The sequence below is a fragment of the Aulonocara stuartgranti genome (assembly GCF_965226115.1).
Source record: "Aulonocara stuartgranti genome assembly, chromosome: 1".
In the NCBI taxonomy this organism is placed as follows: domain Eukaryota; kingdom Metazoa; phylum Chordata; class Actinopteri; order Cichliformes; family Cichlidae; genus Aulonocara; species Aulonocara stuartgranti.
The window spans coordinates 39444773-39468513 of NC_138939.1; the positions used below are offsets into that span (position 1 = coordinate 39444773).

The 23741-nt window shown below is 40.9% G+C and overlaps 1 protein-coding gene across 5 annotated transcripts in view; it reads right to left on the minus strand.

Annotated features, from left to right (window-relative positions):
• ppfia1 (PTPRF interacting protein alpha 1) overlaps positions 1–23741 on the minus strand; it is a 40784-nt gene that overhangs the window by 11734 nt on the left and 5309 nt on the right. For all 5 annotated transcript variants that reach the window (XM_082525868.1, XM_082525869.1, XM_082525867.1 and 2 more), the window contains exons 3-16: positions 16683–16784; positions 16146–16310; positions 14352–14426; positions 10077–10178; positions 9214–9447; positions 8718–8864; positions 7963–8097; positions 6068–6151; positions 5844–5975; positions 5601–5663; positions 5372–5451; positions 1262–1412; positions 598–821; positions 279–510 (exon numbers count right to left, since the gene is read on the minus strand). In XM_082525868.1, the coding sequence (XP_082381994.1) occupies positions 279–510; positions 598–821; positions 1262–1412; positions 5372–5451; positions 5601–5663; positions 5844–5975; positions 6068–6151; positions 7963–8097; positions 8718–8864; positions 9214–9447; positions 10077–10178; positions 14352–14426; positions 16146–16310; positions 16683–16784 (1926 nt within the window). The remainder of the gene's footprint in view (positions 1–278; positions 511–597; positions 822–1261; positions 1413–5371; positions 5452–5600; positions 5664–5843; positions 5976–6067; positions 6152–7962; positions 8098–8717; positions 8865–9213; positions 9448–10076; positions 10179–14351; positions 14427–16145; positions 16311–16682; positions 16785–23741) is intronic.

The window sequence follows — 23741 nt, forward strand, 5'->3', positions numbered from 1 at the left end:
ATATATGTAAACTGTTACAAAGTCATGCATACAAATAGAAGCAGACGATCACACTGATAAAACATAAAAGCAACATTGAAGGCCGGTCTTGTTTTAATTATATAATAATCCTAAAAAACAAAGACAGCAAATTAAGACAACAGCTTTAAAATATCAGGAATTGTAATCAGAGAAATTAATATTAGTCTTACAGTGATGTATATCTCAAAGGGGCTTTCTAAAAAATGTATGTTTAGGAAATTGTGATACTCATTACAGGAAGGTAAAAGAAAAGTTACCAAGGTCATGACACCCATTCGATCCAGTTCTCTGTTGGGGCTGCGGGGAATGCGCCTCGGAGTGGAGTGGCCAGAGCCGGGTGGAGAACCGCCCAATGACGAGCCAGCATATAGCGACGGAGGGATGGAGCTCATGGAGCGGAAATGTCCTCCAAGGCTATCACCACTGCCTACCCGGCACTCTATCTCCTCTGCCCGGATAGCGGTGCTCTCCTTCTCCTCTTGGATCATTCTGCAAGTGAAAGAAAGGTGAAAATATGGCAATATTTACATGGAAATGGGGTTACATGAGACAAGTGTGTGCTTGTTATAGTGGTACCTGATTTCATTGTTGATAGCATCCAGCTGCTCCTGCAACATCAGGGCAAGGGTCTGTGCATCAGCCTGGCCAGCGGGGGACAGCAGGTCCACCGAGCTGAAAACTGTCTCTCGATCCTCCTCCAGGTCTGAGGCGTCCATGTCGCTCTCAAAGGCCTGTGCCACATTTGCCAGCACATTAGCCTGTTGCATGCGCTCCCACTCCTGCTCATTTAAAGTCTGCACCTACATTTATACACATAGGTATAAAACAGGGAATGAGAATGGAGAGAAGGAAAGAAAGATACCAGGAAAGAAGACAGTATGGAGAAAATAATCAAAAGGTTGGAGAAAGCAGGCAGCAGGCATGTGAGAGGATGTCAGGCAACAGAGCAATACATAGTTAGATCCTAGGGTGTTTGTCATTGATGCAGCACACAGACACCGTCACTGTTATCTCAGGCACACTGACTTACATGTCGCTGATTGTCCGTAATAGTAGCAAACAAAGAAGCGGGGGAGAAGAAGAAAAGCATCAGAGAACTCAAACATTAGACTGAAACAGGAAAGAAAGAAAAAGCCGTACAAGGCAAACAGCTAAGAGATGTTCTCAAATAGTGGATTAATTAAACATGAATGACCAGATCTGTCGTTTAACTGCTTTATGTCTGCAGGTGTGAGCTTACTTTGGAAGGTTCATCCCGTAGCGCTGCCACGCGTCCCTTCTGAGGCCGTCTCAGGACGAGAGCGCTGCCATAATGGTCCGAGTTACTGTCCATCATCGAAGAGGCCGACACTGGATATCTGAAATCTGGGGTGCTGCCCAGCTGAGACCGCCTTGAAAAACACAGTCACACCAATGAAAGTCATTCATGAATCAATAGAAAACTAAGAGGTTACATCAGGTGTATATTTTCAGTCAATGACTGAATGATTTCAGTCACATCTGTAGGCCATCTGACATTTTGACGGGAAAACAACAGTTCCTGCAGCGTCTGTGGCCGGTCTGTTAATATCAACACTGTACTGTATTGATTTTGGAGAACATTAGGTTGCAGTCGTGCAGCTGCAACTTGGTGCAGAACGAAATGGCCATTACGTGAAATGCCTATGGTTGTTATATTAGCCTCGATAGAAATTACCTGCTTTATGCGACGTTCAGTTCAAGAGGCTACACCATCGTCATAAGCAAAGCATGTATTTTATGCTACATAAAAAATAAACATTTAAGTAAATAAAATGAAGCTTTATGGTAGAAATACAATTACTGGCCACTTTGTTAGTTACACATGTCTAGAACCAGGTTGGAGCACATTTTACCTCCAGAACTTTTTACAACAGCATGCTGGAAACTGTCCCCTGATACTTTATTGACATAACAGCATTACACACTGCTGGATTGAGCTCTGGTGACCGTTAACGCCACTGGAGGCCAGTGACGTTTTTGAGCTTTGTGACATGATGTGTTTTGTGCTGAAGTTGGCTACACTGTGGTTATAAAGGGGATATGGTCACCAACAATACTCAGGTAGGCTGTGTTGTTTACACAATGTTCAACTGGTACTAAGAAGTCCAAACTATGCCCAAAAAATACTCCCAACATCATTAGGCCACCATCAGTCTGAACAGGATAGCTCTAAGGCCGGATGGATCCATGCTTTCATGTTTTTTAAGCTACTTTGTGACCCTACTATCTGAATGCAGCAGAAATCAAGAGTCATCAGACCATGTGTGGTCTTTTAGCTGCACTGCTTCAGGGTTCAACATTCTTAGCCTGGCGGGGCGAAGGACACTGTCTCAGCTGAACTATGGACACGAACACACACATACACTGATATGCACACACTCATCCCCCCTCCCTTTCCAAACGCCTTCGATGCTTGTGCCCAGCACATGGCATGGCAGTCAACTGGACCAGCGCAGACATGCTGCAGGACCGGATGCGCTGTCTACACCGGCTCTCTCTTACCCTTTACCCGCCCTTGTTGCTTGTCTTGTGTTTCTATGGTGTATTGACAGTCATGTGCTTTTTGTGCTGAGGTGTTTTTTCTGTTATCAAACTGTTCTCCCACTAGGAGCTCAGTCTGAGTGGAGTTTTTTTTCTCCTCCTCTTACCTCATGTTATGTATTTTTGTTGTTTTTTCCTATCAGCCGACCTTTCTGACATGTCTCCCCAATGTGATGTTTGTGTAAAGTTGGTCAGAAGGTTCCTTTGTAAGTGCGCATGCGCCATTAGCGTGCTGCCTGCTGTAACCCTAATTTCCTTCGGGATTAATAAAGTATTCTGATTCTGATTCTTGATGTTCTTCTCTGTAACTTGGTTGTGTTACTCTTTTCTTTCTATCATTTTAAAGCAAACTGTTCTTTCTCCTCTGACCTCAATGAGGCATTTTCAAACAGCATGTCTTTAGATTGGATACTCTGGTTTTCTCACACAAAGACAACCCAAACAGGTGGATTTGAACCCAAGACTTTGCTGTGAAAACAGTGCTAACCACCGTGTCACTGTGCCGTCTTCTGGAGAAAGGTTTTATAGTCGGATGTAGGGCTGGGCCATATCATACCGTTCACGGTAATACCGGTGTAATGTTGGGCAACGATAAGAAAATGAAATATCGCGATAGAATATGGGTGAAATGCGCATGCGCAGTGCCTTTGTTTTCATACGCACATGGCGGCGACGCAGAATGAGAAGAGCAAAAGTGGATCGTTGAATGAAACGGATGAACCAGAACTGGTTTGTAAAATGCTGCAGCTTCAGTGGTGTGGAACTGGTTTGGCTTTCGTCCGTCAGATACACAGCAAAGCACTATTTTTGGTAGCGCATGCTAGCGGGCCGTCGTTATTACCGTATTTTTTGGAAAATACGGCACACTTAAAATCATCCTTTGATTTTTCTGAAACTCGACAGAGCCCCTTATAATCCCGTTTTGCACTAATAAAGTTGAGGAGTATTTTGTCTAGTCAATTATATTGTCAGTTATATCGTTATCGCAAATTTTCAAATGTATATCGTGATAAATATTTTTGGTCATATCGCCCTGCTCTAGTCGGATGAGAAAGATTGATATTTGTGCACAATAACATGAAATACATGTGGAGAATTAAAGGCACCAACTCTCAAGCATGGTGGCGATAGCATTGTGCTTCAAAGCTGGTTGACTGTCAGTGGTACTGGCACATTGAACAAACTAAATAGAATAGTGAAGACGACACAGTACTAGGGCTGCCACAAACGATTATTTTGATAGTCGACTAGTCACCGATTATTTTTGCGATTAGTCGACTAATCAGATCATCATCCATTGGACGTAAAACGCACAGCTTATTGCACCAGCAGCATCTGCTCTTATATAACTATCGTTAGCTTACAGCTTTAAGTGTTTAAGGTCTGTGCTAACTAAAAATAAAGACAAGATGATAGTTTATTAAATTTTAATGAAATTTGCAGATTGTTTCGGTGAAGTTTAATAAACTCCTTGCTATCTAAAATATAACAGGACACCGGAGTAAATTCTTGAGCATCTCACACTTCTGATAATCAGCTGTCTGCTTGATGTTTGTTCAGCTGTGTAAAAACTATAACTTTAATCTCAGCCAAACCGATTTACTCAGGAACAAATAAAATACTAAAAAAGCCAAACAATAACATTTTTAAGTTATCTAAGTGACTCATATATATTTAACCTGAGTAGTGAAAGACGGCGGTGGGTTTGAAAACAATTTGCCGGGAGTCCGGTGTTCTCACGGCGCTAGTGACCTAGCCCCCGGCTAGCTATCGAGCTAGTGGGTAACAGACGTCTCCGAAAACGTCGGAGCGCTTTTGAAAATATGTGGTGTCCTGATAAACTGAGCAGATATTTGAGGTTTACACAGCTACATTCAAGCCTGAAAATATGTTAAACGTTTATTTTGTGACCCAGAAAGAATAATAAGAGTAATATTAAAACTAACTAGCTGCCGCCATTGTTGGAAACTGAGCTGGGCCGCGCTATGAATTCTGGGACAGAGCTTCTTCTTCTTCGGGGTTTAACGGCAGCTGGCATCCTTGTACATGCAGTGCTGCCATCTTCTGTTTCAGTCCGTTATTACACTCTTAAATCCTGCTACTTATTCCTGCGTCTTTTGTGATCTTACAAAGCTTCAAACGACGCGTCGACTATTAAATCAGTCGTCGACGATTTTGATAGTCGACGTAATCGTGACTAGTCGACTAATCATGGCAGCCCTACACAGTACCTCTAAATTCTTCAACTTTACTTTAAATCAACAGCTGGACAATTGAAATTTGGACACAGTTAGGATGACTATGTGTTTGGGACAGTGATACCAAACACATAGTCAAACTTGTTTTGGATGGATAAGGCAGGCAAACAATAAGCTTCTGGAATAGACTTCCCAAACACTTAACCCTGCGGAAAATTTATGGACTCTGCTTAAAAGGTCTGTGGTAGGAAACCAAACAATTAAAATCAACTCTAGTGGTTAAATATGAATCCACAGTTATGCTACAAGTCTGTTGATGGATGCCAAAGGTGTCTGGCTGGGGTGAAACCTCATCACGTTATCCAGAATAAGTGTATGTACATTTCTGACCTTAACACTAGATATCGCCCAATAAAGTGGCCATTAAATGTATAGCATACTGCCATCACCAATGACATGTGAAACTTTTTTGGGTCAGTATCTTGACCACGGACGTTTTGACATAACACTGGACAAAGTGTTAAGCAACCACCTGAGTTCCTCATAGTTTCCCAGCGAGATATAAAAGTCAAATCATTTCACTAGCTTACCCATGCAGTAGCGAGTTGCTCCTGCTCCTTCCCTGCTCATTCTCTGCCCTCATAGTCTCAATTTGGATTAAGAGCTGCTCCTATGAGAGAGAGCATGTTACAGATATTCTTGTTACCTACTGTAGCCATGAAGAGGAAAAACCACCACTGCTATAGAACAATTTAGAAAAAACAACCCAAAATATAAAAACACACAAACAGGAGGAATTCTTTATTTTTATTTCCTTACTTTCTCATGGTGGGACTCCTCAATTAATTTTTTGGTGTGCTCGAGTTCTCGAATCAGGGCATTCTGAGAAACAGGAATGATAAGAAATGCTTAACATGGCACATGACTAGCCATGCGACACAGATTTAACAGGAACAACAAATATTTATTTAGTTAGTTAGCTATGAATACTGTGTCCTCAGCTTGCCGACGTCTTTGTTCATCAGCCTAACTTTAGAATTAGGCACTAGAGAAGTGCTCTACCTTATCCTCCAAGGCAGACATCCTCTCTTTGAGGTGAAGCTGAAGTCTTTCATTGGACTCTGAGAGGAGCTTATCCACCGTCTCAGACAGACGCTTGTTGTGCTCCTCATTCATCTTCTCCCGTTGCCGTGCCTACGAAAATAGCAACATTTTTATACAACGCACAGCTGTAGCAATGCAATGAGAATCAAGCTTCCAGTAAGAACATTTCCCCTCGTTCTCACCCTGAGCAGCTCCTGGTTTTTTTCCTCGAGCTGGGCCTCCAGCTGCCTCAGTCTCTCTTCAACATTGCCATGGCGTTCCTCTGCCTGAAAACAAAGGTTAATGAGAAAAAACTACAAATCTGTACAAATATGTTTCTCTGATTTCATGTATTTAATCCACGCAGGGCTGAAAATCTCTAAAGCCAGACCTTACTATCCCAAACCCTCTACCATCCATCCTGGAGAAGGACCTTGCTAAAAGTCTTTTTATTGTACTGCTTCAAGGTTCAACATACTTTTTTTTCCTGTGTTTGACATGATGAGAACAGGTCCTTCGAAAGGATGAAGTCTCCAACATTTACATATTTTAAAAGGAGCAAAAAGCCAAAAACATGCACTGTAACACAACCCAAAAATAATAAAGCAGCTCATGCGTCCCATAATGCAGATCTACCGTATGGCAGCCTTATCTAAGTTTCACCACTGACTACACACCTGGGTTATGAGGGTTACCGGTTCCTAAAACATTTAGATTTATGCAAAAGCCAACAGGCAACACAGCCTGATCTAGTTTTCTTGTAGCTCTTATAGGTGGGGTCTCCATAAGTCTTTGAGAAAATCAGCTGGAACTTCCTGTTTGTGTCAAGACACCAAAAACTAGGTGCCTTGTGTTTCAGAGGAGAGGAGACGAAGGGTATCACCACGAACTATCAACACCGCTTACTAGCACATGAAGCACAAACACAGAAGCTGTACAGATAAAGCCAGATCACAGCTACGATTCAGGTTTGACGGAGTATTTTGATCAAGTTTGAAACTGCACTTAACCAGGAATGTATTCTTTGTTTCACAGACTTCAGGTACATTTGATTATTTTGGCTTGATTTCATCTGAAAATCTAAACACACTAGATTTGCTATTGGTCTGGTTAAATTCAGCAACAAGGGATAGTGACCCTCCCAGTAAGCAAAAAGGATTGGTTTAGCCGTCTGGATAAAGCTGGTCTACCTTTTTCAATATCTTAGTGCCTTTAGAGCCACACAGAACACACTAAAGACGGAGGTGGTAGGAACAGCATGAAGAACACACAAAGACAGCATGACAGACACAAATGAGAACAGGATAATAATGCAAACATTTCAAGAGACTGAGCACAATTTCAATTAGTTGCTGAAGGGAGAAAGCCTGTGTTGCAAGTTGCACAAATGAAATAACATAAGAAACCAGGGCAGTCATTTCTAAGTGTGTCTGTGTCTCTGCTGTATTCTGTATATTAAGTGTGCGGTTTAAGCACCACTCAAAGAGGAAATAAAATGCAAATTAAAAATGCAGGGATGAGACACGGCAGTCTGCTTCTTTTCTCTGTTTGTTTCTGAGTCTTTAAACAGGCGTAAATAAATGAAATGAATGGCACTAATTAAATTAACAAAGAAACAGAAGGGGCGGACAGACTAGAGAAAGATGACTTTGTAGATTCTACTCACTTTCTGATAAACATTAAAAGGTTCAGATGAGTAGACCAATGAAAAACACTACATTCAAAAATGTACAGAGAGCCAGACAAAATACTAATAAGGTGATATGATGCTGTTGCAGTGCAGTTATGCAGCAGGATGTTTTGTCCAAAATAAAGATTCTAACTATAAATGGATAAGAACAGGAGCTGAGTTTCTAAAAATAGGTCACTGTGAATATTTGGAGGAACATAAATAATGGCTTCCTCAGCAGCTTCCATGCAGAGTTGCTGTAAAGGAACCTCTTTAACATATCTGGTGACGTTACGCAAACTTGTACCTTTATTCAGGTATTATGAGGTGATGCAATTTTGAGTCAGCTCCATTTAAAATAAATACATATATACACAGAAATGCAATTACAAATGAACAGTAGTTTTAAAAAGGTGCAGATGCTGATACCTTTGTGAGAGCAGCGACCCTCTGGGCTAACTCTGCTTCCACCTCTGGCAGTGTCTCTGCCTTCCGGATGGTCTGCTGCAGCTTCTGCTCAGCCAGTTCCAGCTTTTCCTGAAGTTGCCGGTTTCTCTCTTCAGTCTACGACAAACAAATCAAACCCAAACAGTCATGAGCAAATACGTTTAAGACTGTTTTGTCCCTTCATTCCAGTCTCAAAGGTGGCTTTCAGATCCACAAGGAGCAGAGAGTACCAGAAAACACACTTCAGCACAGGGGCAGAAAAAGAAAGACAAAAGGGAGATGGGGGTCAAGGGATGCACGAGGGTGGGAAGAGCAGGAAGCGAGTGACAGAACAATCAAAATGACACAGAGACAAACAAAAACCAAGAGAGGAGGAGAAAGACATCTCCATCTCCACTGAGTACTTGTAAAGAAACAAGCCAGTGTCTTCAAGGCTTCCCATTAAGAGCCTGCTGCGCTGCTCAGTGTGTGAATACAGCAAGAATTCCTCAATAGGAGTCTGACAACTGCAGGCAATTCCTGCTGGCAGCCAACTCTGAGACTCAAACAATAAATTCCTCACTTGTCTGCATACCAGATTAAAGTGTGTGGGCGCTTGCAGACAATAGCAATATGATGAAATGACTGCAAATTACAAACAAACTGATCCAATTTTCTCTAATGCCAAACACACAATTAACTGATTATCTGAGTTGTGGTGGCTTTATACAGTCTTAAACAAACAGCACGGGACCTACTTGTCTGTAGAGGGAGTCTTTATTGGCCACTTCATTCTCCAGCTTGTCGTTGAGGTCGTGGACAGAGGTAGCCTCTCGCTGAGCTGCCAGGTAGCGCTTCTCTAGAGTGGTAATCCTCTCCTCCATGTCTTCCTTCTGAGCCATAGACTGTATGCATAAACATATTGCTTTAGAGTTCTCAGCCTTTGTGACAGGAATCCTTCTGATTGGGCATCTTTACACGAATATGAGAAGAAGACAAGGCACTAAAAGAATCCTGGTACTCAAACATGAGCAAACATGTTAACGCTGCTTATACTGTCCTGCTGTGCAATGTTTAATGTCATGTTATCATGTTTATAGAGCACTGGATCTTTTGAAGCACTCCGCTGTTAAAATCTATAAAAACTGTGCTAAAAACATTGACAGATGTGTGTGAACAATGCACACATGTACAAAGTCGCAAACTCATATTTCAACACATCTCTTTGTTACAAACAGATCGTGTCCTCTTTACCTCTCTGAGGTCTCTCTGTAGTCTTGTGTTCATGTCTTCAGACTTAATAAGGTCCTTTCGGGCTGTGTCCAGGTCCTCCTCCAGCTCAGTGATGCGTGATGCCATAGCAGCCATGCGCTCCTTCATTTGGCCCAAATCGGCCATCTGACGGTCCATTACCTCCTGGAGCTCGCCAACCTTACCGAATCCAGGTGCAGACTCGTCTTCCTGGCTCGACGAACCGTCCGATGACCGCTGTGGGCAGATTGACATCGACTTTAAGATGTATATACAGAATATTGTGTTTTTTTCCTGGATGAGCGTTGTGCTGTTATTGTTGGCTATTTGATAATCAAGAAGTTTGAGTAAATTAAAGACTTGTGATGAGAAAAATGTAAACATCTTGCACTGAAAATTCAAATGATCACTGCCTGCAAGACAGGACTTGGAATGGATTTGAACTCCTGAGAGTTGATTGTCCTCAGACAATGAGAAGCTGATAAAGATTATTAATTGAAGTACAGAGAAAACTGCAGGATACCCGCTTTCTAATTTTTGTAATTTGTTTGTTTGTATGACACAGTGTAGCACATTCTATTTCATCATTTTAATCAATTAAAGGGAATGAAAATTTAAAATTAAAATAACACACATGTATTTTGAAACTGTAACACGCAGGATTATTTGTATACTTGTAATTGTTCTCATTCTTAAAGCTGATAAGAACAGAACAATTCTACCTGATCATGTTCACTACAATACATTACAATATCACAGCAAATTAAACTATTTAATCCTCTAGACATTTGTAAAACATGAGCAACTTTGTTGCCCTTTGGTTCTCACAAACATGCCACTTCTTATACGCTGTTGAGTAAGCTCACCTTGCCATTAGTGCTTGGTGTGTTTTCAGAGTTGTGGTTAACTTCGCTGGTTCCATCAGCCAACCCTCTCTTCTGACTGTTCTGTTCCCTGAGGTAAGCCAGCTAAGGAAAAGACCAGTTTGTTAGCACCCTGCCAAGTCATTCATTGATTTGTTGAACTAAACAACTATAACGTTAACCAATAAACAAAGTGCACAATTCTTTAAGACTTCCTTTCATCCTGTAACATATTTTAAGCAAGTGCATATTTAAATGTTCACACAAACGCCTCACAGGTCTTGTTTTAGGAAGTTACGTTTCTTATCAAATGAGGCAGGTGTTTGATTTTATGTGCAATGGCATGCAGGCATGTGTGTGGTCCCAGTTTGACTTCCAGGAACAAAAGATGACTGCAGCACTGTAGCGTGAAGCAGAGAGGAAATCTAGGACACCTCCCTGAGATCCTCTGGGCCTTTAGTCAATTTTAATCCCATTCAGTACACAGAAGACTCCGGATTCTTCGTACCTCATACACATGAGCTTTGAATATAAATTTCTTTTTCAGACTCAGCAGCACAGATAGACAGGATGCTATAATTATTAACATTATTATTCTGATAAAAAAATATTAAGCAATGTTTTACTGATGCTTGTAGCTTACAGGCAGCAGCATTTATAAGTCTAAATCAACGAGTCTTTTCATCAGCTGTCACCGAGGACACTTTGTCATTTGAAGTGTGAACCTATTGAAACATGGTCTTCTCGTGTCAAGATGGCGCCAGTGTCTGACACCATCTTGCCGTCTGACTCTGTTTGTACTAGTGTTTTATTTTTACTTTGTTTTAAAACATGCTAACTCTCTGCTTGTATATGATCACAAATGCTGCTGGCTTTAAGATCCTCTCAGTTAAAAACTCTTTATTGCAATCGTGGATATCAGGGAACCTTCTCCCCACCGCTCCTGTCAGGAGTTCCAGCTTGTCTCCGTTGTGTTCCGGCGCTACCTCAACTGAGAGGGCACCGCAGACGCCGTGGGAAACGCAGTGGCTTATTGGTGAGAATGAAGGCTACCTGCACACGATTTCGGAAAATACCTCACCCTATCCCGACTGGATTTGATCGCGTCAACTACTGGCACTCTCTGGACATGGCTTACACTTGCCTGACACCTGTTGTCGGGCTTACGACAATAACCCCGCGCCAGCGTCTCCCCCGTCTTCGCTCAGGTGGAGTAAACCCTCAGAACCTACGGCCGATAGGTCGGGCACCCACATCGGCCGCTGAGCCACCGATACCACTAAGATTAAGTCTTGTTAATGCTCGATCGCTAGCAAACAAAACTTTTATTCTTAAGGACTTCTTTACTGATCGGGATCTGAATTTAATGCTTTTAACGGAAACTTGGCAGAGTCGGTGAGTCCAGCTGTTTTACTGAACTTTTACCGCCTGACTGTGAATATCTTAATGTGCCGAGGATGACTGGGCGTGGTGGTAGAGTGGCGGCTGTTTTCAGGAAGAAGCTCTCTTGCAAACAACTCTTAACTCACTCGTATTCTAGTTTTGAACTTTTTTTTTTTTTTTTAGTTTTGAACTTGTGACGTTTGAATTGGGGCATCCCCGCCCGACACCCGTTGCATACAGACCTCCAAAATACCACAAGGATTTTACCCAAGACTTTTCAAACTTCTTAGCTGGAACTGTGTCAAACTACGATCGAATCTTAATCGTTGGAGATTTTAATATTCATGTGTGTTGTCCCTCCAATTCACTGACCAGAGACTTTTTAAGTTTGATAGACTCCTTTAGTCTTGCTCAACTTGTGTCTGGGCCAACCCAGAAACAGGGTCATACATTGGATCGTGTGCTGTCTTTAGGGTTACCGGTCCTAAACATGGAAATATGTGATGCTGTTTTTTCTGATCACTGTCCTGTTGTGTTTGATATACTTTTATCTCTCTGCCATTTTACACCTCTTATTTCAACACGTCGTTGTCGTGTTTTTATACCAATCTGCAACAGAACAATTTTCTATTGCTTTTAAAAAAGTTTTAAGATCTCCCCTTGGCTTTGGTACCGAGGAAATGACAGTTAATTTCTATGATAAATGCAAAACTGTCCTTGATGAGGTCGCTCCTTTTAAAACTATAAGTTCGAAACAACGACCAGACCCATGGATAAATAAGGCCACTCGTTCAGCCAGTAAGTTAAAAAAAGATGGGCTGCAGGTGTCCTTTCTCAAGTTGAGACAGTCTGTACAGGTACCTAGAAAAGTCTAGGTTTTTTTCTAATGTTATTGAGAATAGCTCCAATAATTCTCGGGTTCTTTTTTCAATTATTGACTCTGCCCTGAATATTTCCCCAGCTTCTTGTATTAATAGTTCCTCAGACACCTGTGAAAGGTTCTTACAGTTTTTTATCATTAAGATAAAACAGCTTCGATCTATGATCGCCCTGCCTTCACATGACGTTTCTAAAATATCCACCTGCTCTGCTGTTTTTGATCAGTTTGAGCCTGTGTGTCTTGATCAGGTGGAGGAAGTACGTAGTGGCACAAAGACATCATCGTGTCCAAATGACATTATTCCAACACATCTTCTAAAAAAGATTTTTAAGGTTGTCAGTTCTGACATTTTAGCAATTTTTAATAGCAGCCTTAGCTCGGGTGTTTTGCCAGCATGTTTTAAACATGCTGTTGTACAGCCTGTACTTAATCTTGACTCCTCCGTCCTCACTAACTTCAGGCCTATTTCAAAGCTCCCCTTCCTGTCAAAAATTTTGAGAAATATTGTGTTTGTTCAGCTGCAATCTTTTGTAAATGGACACAATGTTCTTGAGAGGTTTCAGTCTGGTTTTAAAACTCTTCATAGCACAGAAACTGCACTTTTAAAGGTTCTTAATGATCTTTTATTAGCCACTGACTCAGGTGACTCAGCTGTGCTTTTAGATCTGACCGCTGCCTTCGATACTGTTGACCACAGCATCTTAATCTCACGGTTGAAGCATTGTGGCGTAAAGGGCACCCCATTAGAGTGGTTCAGGTCATACCTGTCTGACAGGACCTTCTCTGTGAGCTTTGGCGATTTTATTTCTTCCTCAGCTCCCCTTACTTGTGGTGTTCCCCAGGGATCTATACTGGGACCAATATTGTTCTCCATTTGTATGCTGCCTCTAGGTCTAATTTTTAGAAAATATAACATTTGTTTTCATTCATATGCCGATGACACTCAGATCTATCTTCAACTGAAGGGAAACAGTCCTGCCTCACTAGAACCCTTACTTCAGTGTCTCGGTGAAGTTAAATCTTGGATGGCCTCTAACTTCCTTAACTTCAATGAGAACAAAACCGAAGTGATAATTTTTGGACCAAGCGGCTATCCCAGCACCTAGCCAGACCAGCCTGGCAAGGCTGCAGTTAGTCCAGAATGCTGCAGCTCGTCTTCTGACACATACTAAAAGACGTGAACACATTTTCCCAGTGCTTGCCTCTCTTCATTGGCTCCCTGTCCGCTTCAGAATTAATTTTAAAATTTTATTGTTGACTTACAAAGCCCTGAATGGACAGGCTCCCGGGTATTTGTCTGACCTCTTGCAGACTTATACCCCCCCCCTTAGATCTCTTAGATCAAGTGATCTTTTGCTTTTAGCTGTACCAAGGTCGAGGCTGGTTCATAGAGGCGATCGAGCATTTGCAGTCGTAGCACCTAAGCTGTGGAGTAATTTACCCCTATACATCAGACAGGCTCCCACTGTCAATCTTTTTAAATCTTATCTTAAAACGCATTTTTATTTACTGGCTTTCAATACAGCATGAGAGTTATTTGTTAATTCATATTTGGTGTTTGCTATCAATACTCTAAGTTATTTTATTAGGTATGTTGTATTCTTGTACAGCACTTTGGTCAACGCCCCTGTTGTAATTGCTACAACAGGAGCGTTGCTATATAAATAATTAAACTATTAAACTATTAAGGTAGCAGCAGCAGCAGAATCCCAATACAAGTTTAGTGAGAGCATAAACCAAATATAAAGATAAAAGTAGACTAGATGGGTAGTTAACACTTCCATTTTAAATACAACACACATAACTTTACCTTCTAACTCACCACTACCATTCACACCTATGGGCAATTTAGAATTATCAGTTAACCTAACCCCAGGAACTGCACGTCTTTGGACTGTGGGAGGAAGTCAGAGCATCTGGAGAGAACCCATGGAGGAGAACATGCAAACTGCACACACAAAACAAACCTAAGTAAACTTCTCTGTAGTAATTCTTAATATATTGTGTTTTCTTACTTCTTTGTGTGAAAAGGTGAGCTGTTCCTCCAATGCGCTGCATCGTTCCAAAGCAACACGAAGTCGCTCCCTAACCTTGAAAATATGAAATGGACATAAAGCAACATGTACAGTGGGGCAAAAAAGTATTTAGTCAGCCACCGATTGTGCAAGTTCCCCCACTTAAAATGATGACAGAGGTCAGTAATTTGCACCAGAGGTACACTTCAACTGTGAGAGACAGAATGTGAAAAAAAAATCCATGAATCCACATGGTAGGATTTGTAAAGAATTTATTCGTAAATCAGGGTGGAAAATAAGTATTTGGTCACCTCAAACAAGGAAAATCTCTGGCTCTCACAGACCTGTAACGTCTTCTGTAAGAAGCTTTTCTGTCCCCCACTCGTTACCTGTATGAATGGCACCTGTTTGAACTCATCATCTGTATAAAAGACACCTGTCCACAGCCTCAAACAGTCAGACTCCAAACGCCGCCATGGCCAAGACCAAAGAGCTTTGGAAGGACACCAGGAAAAGTATTGTAGACCTGCACCAGACTGGGAAGAGTGAATCTACAATAGGCAAGCAGCTTGGTGTGAAAAAATCAACTGTGGGAGCAATCATCAGAAAATGGAAGACATACAAGACCACTGATAATCTCCCTCGATCTGGGGCTCCACGCAAGATCTCATCCCGTGGGGTCAAAATGATCATGAGAACGGTGAGCAAAGATCCCAGAACCACACGGGGGGACCTGGTGAATGACCTGCAGAGAGCTGGGACCAAAGTAACAAAGGTCACCATCAGTAACACACTACAACGGCAGGGAATCAAATCCCGCAGTGCCAGACGTGTTCCGCTGCTGAAGCCAGTGCATGTCCAGGCCCGTCTGAAGTTTGCCAGAGAGCACATGGATGATACAGCAGAGGATTGGGAGAATGTCATGTGGTCAGATGAAACCAAAGTAGAACTTTTTGGTATAAACTCAACTCGTCGTGTTTGGAGGAAGAAGAATACTGAGTTGCATCCCAAGAACACCATACCTACTGTGAAGCATGGGGGTGGAAACATCATGCTATGGGGCTGTTTTTCTGCCAAGGGGACAGGACGACTGATCCGTGTTAAGGACAGAATGAATGGGGCCATGTATCGTGAGATTTTGAGCCAAAACCTCCTTCCATCAGTGAGAACTTTGAAGATGAAACGAGGCTGGGTCTTCCAACATGACAATGATCCAAAACACACCGCCCGGGCAACAAAGGAGTGGCTCCGTAAGAAGCATTTGAAAGTCCTGGAGTGGCCTAGCCAGTCTCCAGACCTCAACCCCATAGAAAATCTGTGGCGGGAGTTGAAAGTCCGTGTTGCTCGGCGACAGCCCCAAAACATCACTGCTCTCGAGAAGATCTGCATGGAGGAATGGGCCAAAATACCAGCTACTGTGTGTGCAAACCTGGTAAAGACCTATAGTAAACGTTTGACCTCTGTTATTGCCAACAAAGGTTATGTTACAAAGTATTGAGTTGTATTTTTGTTATTGACCAAATACTTATTTTCCACCCTGATTTACGAATAAATTCTTTACAAATCCTACCATGTGGATTCATGGATTTTTCTTTCACATTCTGTCTCTCACAGTTGAAGTGTACCTCTGGTGCAAATTACTGACCTCTGTCATCATTTTAAGTGGGGGAACTTGCACAATCGGTGGCTGACTAAATACTTTTTTGCCCCACTGTAACTCCAAAAATGATGAACAATGGTTCACATGTCGACATGCACCAATACTGCAAGAAAAACGGTTTAACAGAATTGTACCTTTTCGTCGAGGGCTTTATGGTGTTCAAAAAGTGACTTCAGGGCTTTGAGGACCTCCACTTCACTTGAGACGCCTGCTGGAGATTGAGCCTGCCGCTTCACCACAGTCATCCTCAGACTGCGCTCATGGCGAGACACCAGGCACTCCAAGTGTTCTAGCAGGAGCTGGATACACAGAGAGTTACAAAAAAAAAAGTCCAAATCATTTCTCATCATCGACTCGCATCTGAAAAACTTTTTAAGTAAACAAATGCAAAACCAGTCAAAATAAGAAAGATAAAAGTCAGCACTAACTGCTGCTGCAAAGTGCTTTATCATTTGTAGCTGAAATATTGTGATGACTAAGCAATTTGCAATGCCCTAAGCTGTGACAACAGACACTGTCTGTTCTGTCGGTGCTATGACAACCATCTTTTCTCATAATAGAAAAAGACGGAAATCTGACAAGTATTTCCAGGTAGTGTGTGCAGGCCCAACTAAATGCTTCTTATTGACAGCTGATCCTCTGTGAATGTGTGTGCAGGACGATCTACTAACCCGTGTGTTGTTTCTCTCGGCCTTTAGTTCTGCAATCTCCTCCTCCTTTTCCAGAAGCTGCTCTCGGCACACGTTCAGCTCCTTTGTTAGTGCAGCAAATTCCTAAAATAGGAATGGATAAATTCAGTAACATGTAACAACTACTTACGAGGCCTTTTTTTTGGGGGGGGGGGGGGGGGGGGCCTTGGGAAAAAACATTGGTGGCAGGGAAGGAGGGAAATTGCACATTCAAAGTTAAAACTTTGATCATGGGTAAAATAAAGTGTCGCTGCAGCAATTTCATATCATTTTCTAAAAGTAGGTGGAGGTTTTTAGATCAACTTTTTTATTCATGTTTTTATGCTACACATCATAATCTGATAATACACAGTCTGTCATGACCTGCTCTCTCTCACTCTCCCCATCACTTGGATCAAAGTGTTCACACACAGTAGCATGATTAATAATATTATAATTAAAAATAAACAAACTAAAAACACCTTCATATTCAAAAAGTACAACGCAGTTGATATAGGTAAATTATTACCATGTATGTGTTTGTACTTCACATATACAAACACACGTATAAACACAAACACATTCATATGTTTAGAATAGTCAACATCTTATAATGGCAGCTAGTTTCTAAGAGATGCACGGAACATCTCTTAGCTTTTTTTAGTTTCAACACTGACATCACCTCGGTATTTCAGACACACGTTCATTTGACCCAGTAACAACCTGGACCATACATCACACATATAAGATGAGATAAGACTTTAATGATCCCACAGCAGGGAAATTCTTGCATTACCTCAGCTCAGGTACAGATAGAAGGAAAATACAAAAAATACAAATAAACACATAGAAAATAAGTAAGATAATACACTATATACAACGGTTGCATACACAGTATGTGATTATGGATATGGTTGTGGAAATATGCAAGACATAAATTTAGCTATTCTACCACTACTATTCCTATGTAAGTAATAGATATCTATTTATGCTATATACCTAATCAAATCCTGTCCATTTACAGCAAATTAATATGTCATTGTATATGTTCCACAACAGATTATCAGACTCTAAAACTAATACTGCTCCTCTCTGGTGTATTTGTTCATTGCTAGTGTTAAGATGTCAGTTTAACACACTGTCTTCTGCGATGACGGTTTGTTTTGAAGCCAGCGCCATGACTGCATACCAAGCGCATTCCTTTCTTTCCTTGCCGGTGCCGACAAGCAGACAGCCATGTTTACGGCTTTAAAAAGAGCCACAGTTGGCAACCCCCTAGTTTCCACAAGTTATCTTAACGGCTTCACACTTATTTTTTAAATCTGCGGCAAAGTTTTATTAGAAACCTCTGCCTGCTGACAAGAGTATCTATCCTTTATAGATCTTTCTGGTATGAGAAGAAAATGAATGGACAGTCAAACGCCTCAGTATATGTAATTGCAGAATGCAGAATGGAGCTTTTTTTAATCTTCCATCTTTCTGTGGTTCTCTTCCAACAAATATCCACTCACACAGACACAGCCACAGATACACACAAACACACAGAGCTTGTAAGGATTACATGCATGGTTGGACCGCTAAAGAATTTGCCATCCTGATTTTTTGCCCTGTAGCACAAGCACCCTGAGTAGTAAGACCTTCTTGCAATGCTTCTGAGGGTAGGAAGGTGGGGGGTGGGGGGTAGGAGGGCTGCTGGAACTGATGGTTCTTTTCAGTCACTACCACAACTATTCTCCCTTCCCTTCATTCCAGCCTCTGAGCTTTTCCAGCACTTGGCACAGATTTTGCTCAAAGGGTTAGTTTCCTATTGGCTAGAACCAGGGTCTTCACTTTCTGCTGGCCAATAAGAGACTGAAAGGCAGGCTCAGGGGTAATTACAGAGTTGCTTATTTCCTACATTCCACAGCAGAGGCTGAAGTTAGAGAAATATCAAGGTTGCGTATAACCTATGTCTTAATTTATCATGCATTACCCCTTACCCATAACATTCTTTAACTCATTTATACACAACATAAATAAATAAACAACATATTGACTCTGATACATGACAGACTGACAGAGTCACAGTGTAACTCACTGAGGTACAGGGAGCCTGAACCTATCATGCAACAAAACAAAAAAGAAAAACAAAAAATATCCAAACACCCTGAAATCTGACCTAGGCTGGAACCTTTAAAAACACACACAAATAAATAAATAAACAAAACAAATAGTATATGGGTAAGTTTTATGTTGCTTCTCAACAAGCACATCAATCTGAGCATATCAGTTGATTTCAACACCACCCTAGATCAGCTTTGACTCTGATGCTCTTGCTGTGTTAGGCTTTCCATGCATGCGCTTGAAGGGGCAGGGATGTCCCCAAACAGGCTTGACGATAAATATAAATATACTCAGGTTTAAGCATGGTGCATTTTCTTCAATTTAGAAATAGTGTACCTAACAAGCTTTTCAGGGAAAACCATACACTGCACCACTGTTCCCTCTAAGCTGAGCACGTGAGCAATCGCGCACTGCTAACAGTCTCCGCGCACAGAAAATCAGCAAAATAAAATAAATACATGTATTTACTTTAATTCCAATTTAGACTGGATTTTTTTTTGTGCGCAGCGCAGAATTTCTGTGTGGGGAGACCATGTGAGCAGTGCGCGATTGCTCACGCGCTCAGCTTAGAGGAAACATTGCTCTGCACCACACTCTCCACTTAAACGCCATTGTGAGAAAGAGTCATGTTTGGATTATAATACAATTAAAGATTTGGTTGATTCAGACACAGAGATAGCGCTGCTCAATAAATCGAATTTTAATCACGATTACGATCTGGGCTTTCAACGATCATTAAAAATGACTTGAGCCGATTATTAGCCCCTCCCTCGTGCTTTACTCTCGCGCTGCTCCGTGTGGCAAATCGAGCGCACCTCTCTGCATTTCGTGTCACAACAATTAAGAGCAGCGGTCCCCAACCTTTTTTGCGCCACGGACCGGTTTATGCCCGACAATATTTTCACGGACCGGCCTTTAAGGTGTCGCAGATAAATACAACAAAATAAAACTAGTACTGGTACCGAAAAAAAGAAAATTTATTCATAACACACGTGAACAGACCCAGGAAAACAGAGTAAACGATAAAAACGATAACAAAATAACGCTGAAAACCGATAAAAACCCTGAAAACCATACATTTCACACCTGAGCCTCAACTCTCGCGGCCCGGTACCAAACGACTCACGGACCGGTACGAGGCCCGGGGGTTGGGGACCGCTGATTAAGAGGACCCGAGGGAAGCTCGGAAAGCTAAGAAGTTATTTGGAGAGGAGAGTGACTGCCGTTGGTTGAAAAGAGAGGTAAAAAAAACTTCAGTGGTGTGGAAACATTATGGGTTCAGTCAGACGTGGATCAAGTAGACACAGTGTGAAAACTTTGCAGCCCTAGACTATGACAGGAACCGCCCACAGTGCATGACAATAATTGCTACATTTTTTTTCTGTACAGTCAGCAGACTGATGCTCTTGAGACTGATCAGAACAAGCCTGCCTTCTACATAATGACTTTAGCTGCTCTTAAAAGCTTATAGGTGCTGAAATGTGACACTGTGCACCGGGCATCTGTTCTCCTAAACGGGGACCCACCATCAAACCTAATTAGACACCACAATAGCTCTGTACAGAGTTGCTAAGCCTGCTACCAAAAAACAAAACAAACAGACAAAAAAACCCCACATCAATAGAGAAGAACTCAATTGATTAAAAGGAGGAGAAATTTTTCATTTTTACTCTTCTTTTATGTTACATTTGTGATACAAGTGCATGCAAAGATTCTTGAACAATTATAGATTTATTTAATAAGGGTATATTAATAAAATTGTGAATGCATTATTTAAATGTGCTATATTTTTCCTGCTTCCTTCTAATGCATTTTAAGTGAAAACATTTTTTTTGTTTGTCTGTTTTTTTAAATGCTTCCACTGCCCACCCAACTGCCAAAATTACATGTACTGGTGCTGCACTGCACCATTTTATGGCTTTTTCCTAAAAATTGCTATGGCACCTATTATTGATGTCAGCCATTGCTCAGTTGTTGCTTCAACAGGTCTATAGGAAAAGACTCAGCTATACATTCTTCACAGGAGAACTACAAAATGAACTAGATCTATAGAATAGAAGTGCTAGCAGCAGTTTGGAAAAGCACTTAAACAATACTTGTGTGCAATAGGTGTAGATACTGCAGTTGTTCTGGCTTTTTGAAATACAGGGGCTGGAATGATTAATAACAAAATAAAGTGCTGTCTGCTCAGTTATAAAGGTACCATCCATTTCTTTCTTTTTTGTGTGATTTATTAATAAACCGTAATAAAATATTCAAAAGAAGGGAAAAACACCCAGGTTTTTCTAAATGAACTGCTCATTGGTTTCCTTTTTCAAAACTGCAATGCTTTAAAGTTTAACTGCAGACAACGTCTGTTTTTTCTCATCGTTTTAACAAAAAAACAAAACAGAAAAAAACCCCCAAACCATTTGAATGTATTTATGTGCCATATTAAATGCAAATATATACAAACACTCAATACTTTGGGACAGTATTTTATCTCCTGGATGATGAAGGTTTGGTGTGTTTTCGTTTGTATGTGTTTTCGTTTGTATGTGTTTGTTTCTGCGAGTTTAAGTGTACCATGATTGCTTGTATTTTACTTTCAATCTGAAAAACGTTAGGTAAGCCTTGAAATAAAAAGCAACAACAAGCCTTGGTAGCAACAACAGCAATCAAGCATTTGCGATAACTGGCAATGGGTCTTTTATAGTGCTGTGGAGGAATTTTGGCCCACTCATCTTTGCAGAACTGTTGTAATTCAGCCACATTGGAGGGTTTCCAAGCCAGCGTTTATCTTCACTGATGCTGATGTATTATCAATCTTTTTGTTGAAAAACTGGGGCTGCGTCAGTTAATGCTCCCAAAATTTTTTATTCACACACCACACCAAAGTACCTTTCTATTACAGTTCTGTGTCGTAAACGAGGGTGAAACTCTTGAGTGTCCATGGTAACAGTGGCGCATTGCAGAGACTTGTTTAAAACGAAGCAAAAAAATTTGTGTCAACAATTTTCTACAATTGAATTCCTCAAGGAATCAGTTCAGCCCTAGTGAACACCATGGGTGAAAAGTCATTTTATTAAATTTACACATTCCATGTGTTTGCAAATAGATTTAAACAAAAAGATGAGCTAAAGAACAGGTTTACTCACATGACGCTGTAGAGAAGTGCATCTCATTTAAAATCTTCTTAACACATTTAAAAAAAAACAAACACTAAAAATGGAGCATAAACCAAATGTTTATAATAAATTCCTTTAGGGTTGTCCAATATCACAAAACATAAGGAATGACAATATTAAAATGTCTATCAAATTATATTGTAGTCTATTGCTTATTTCGTGGTGCGCAAAATACACTTCTTATTGAAATACTCTTTCATTGCTATTTGCAGTAGTCACCATGGCAACCCAGAAGGACCAGCTAAAACAACTTGAGGCATTTGCTCCAAAGTCTGATATGGACCAGAAAACTACTGTCCAAATGATCCTGCAAACTGGGCACCACCACAACAAACCACCTCTGCAACCTACAGAAGAATCGCATGAAAGAGTTTCAAGAGAGTTTAAGAATGTGAAGCAAAAAAGAAGCCATCTATTCAACAGTTGAATATTAACCAGAGTTGGACCTTTCAACAGGAAAATGATCTTAAGCACACTGAGAAATGGCTGAAAAAGAAAAAATGGAATGAAATATTTGAATCCATTTAAATGTAGAGGAATTTGAAACCAGTATTGCCTACAAAAACCTACAAAACATACCAAATGTATGCATGTATGTAAAGCAATATCCATTTAAAACAACAACAACAAAAAACCATTCTAGATAATTAATATAAATAGGCTGGTAAAGCTTTAAGAATAAAGCAACTGGCCTTTAAAACTAAACTACATAAAAAAAAAAAAAAGCACTCTTCTCCATTTGTGTCCGTTTCCTTTTAATCTATTAATTCAGCTCACATTTGGCCAAAAGCAACACTTGCACTCTGTCACTTTCTTGTCACTATGTGTAACAAGCCAGCCTTTGTCTCTGTGTCTTACTACTGAGCACTCTCAATTCATGCCTTTGTAGCACTGACCAGAACAGAAAATTTGGTCACTGGTCTTTTAAAAACAGGAAGCACAATATCACCATGGGTGTTATGATTTCAAAGAGATGGATGAAGCCTAACAATAAGGACAAAATTTGACATGTGCTAAGTGAAAATATTATTTATTTTTTTAACCATCCATCCATTTTCTCCCGCTTATCCTTATCAGAGTAGCCTGGGGCTGGAGCTTATTCCAGCTACCATAGGGCGAGAGTTGGGCTACACCCTGGGCAGGTTCATCAGTCTGTTACTAACAGTAGCTTGTAGTCTGGGTGTAATCAGGCCCGAGTGTGGTTAGGGAAATTAAGGTCATCTTTTTGGAAACGTTTGGCTAGGTTTCTTCCCCCTTAATAGACAAAATCATCATTTCAAAATACTGGTGGATGCCAGTGCTACCCCTCAGCCTCCTAGCAAACACACCTATGGTATACATTTGAAATTGTGTTCACAAGATTTTCAGAAAACTTTACCTCTGACCTTGAGGTCAAGGTCACTGAGATTCAAACTTGTTTGAGACTTTTAGTAGATGCACCTGTGGTATCACAATCCTACGTCGCCTCGTTCTCATGTTCACAAATTTGGACGTCCACACTGCCCAACATTCAACCGACATTCGTCAGTCCAACAAACGACAATAGGCGATATATTTGCGCAGGTGACTTTTTGAAGGGTGGAGCAATGTAATCATGCAAGGACTGATTTGCACATTTTGATTTTATAAGTTTTGTTTGGAGGGAATATTTTACCTTCTCTTTCTTGTTTGTTTCAGTATTAATATAGCTACTTTTTGAATTACTCATTCATTTATTTGAGATGCGCCAAATCACACAAAAGACTTAACATTACGTCTGAGATTTTTTTTAATGTTCAGAGGAAGAAACATT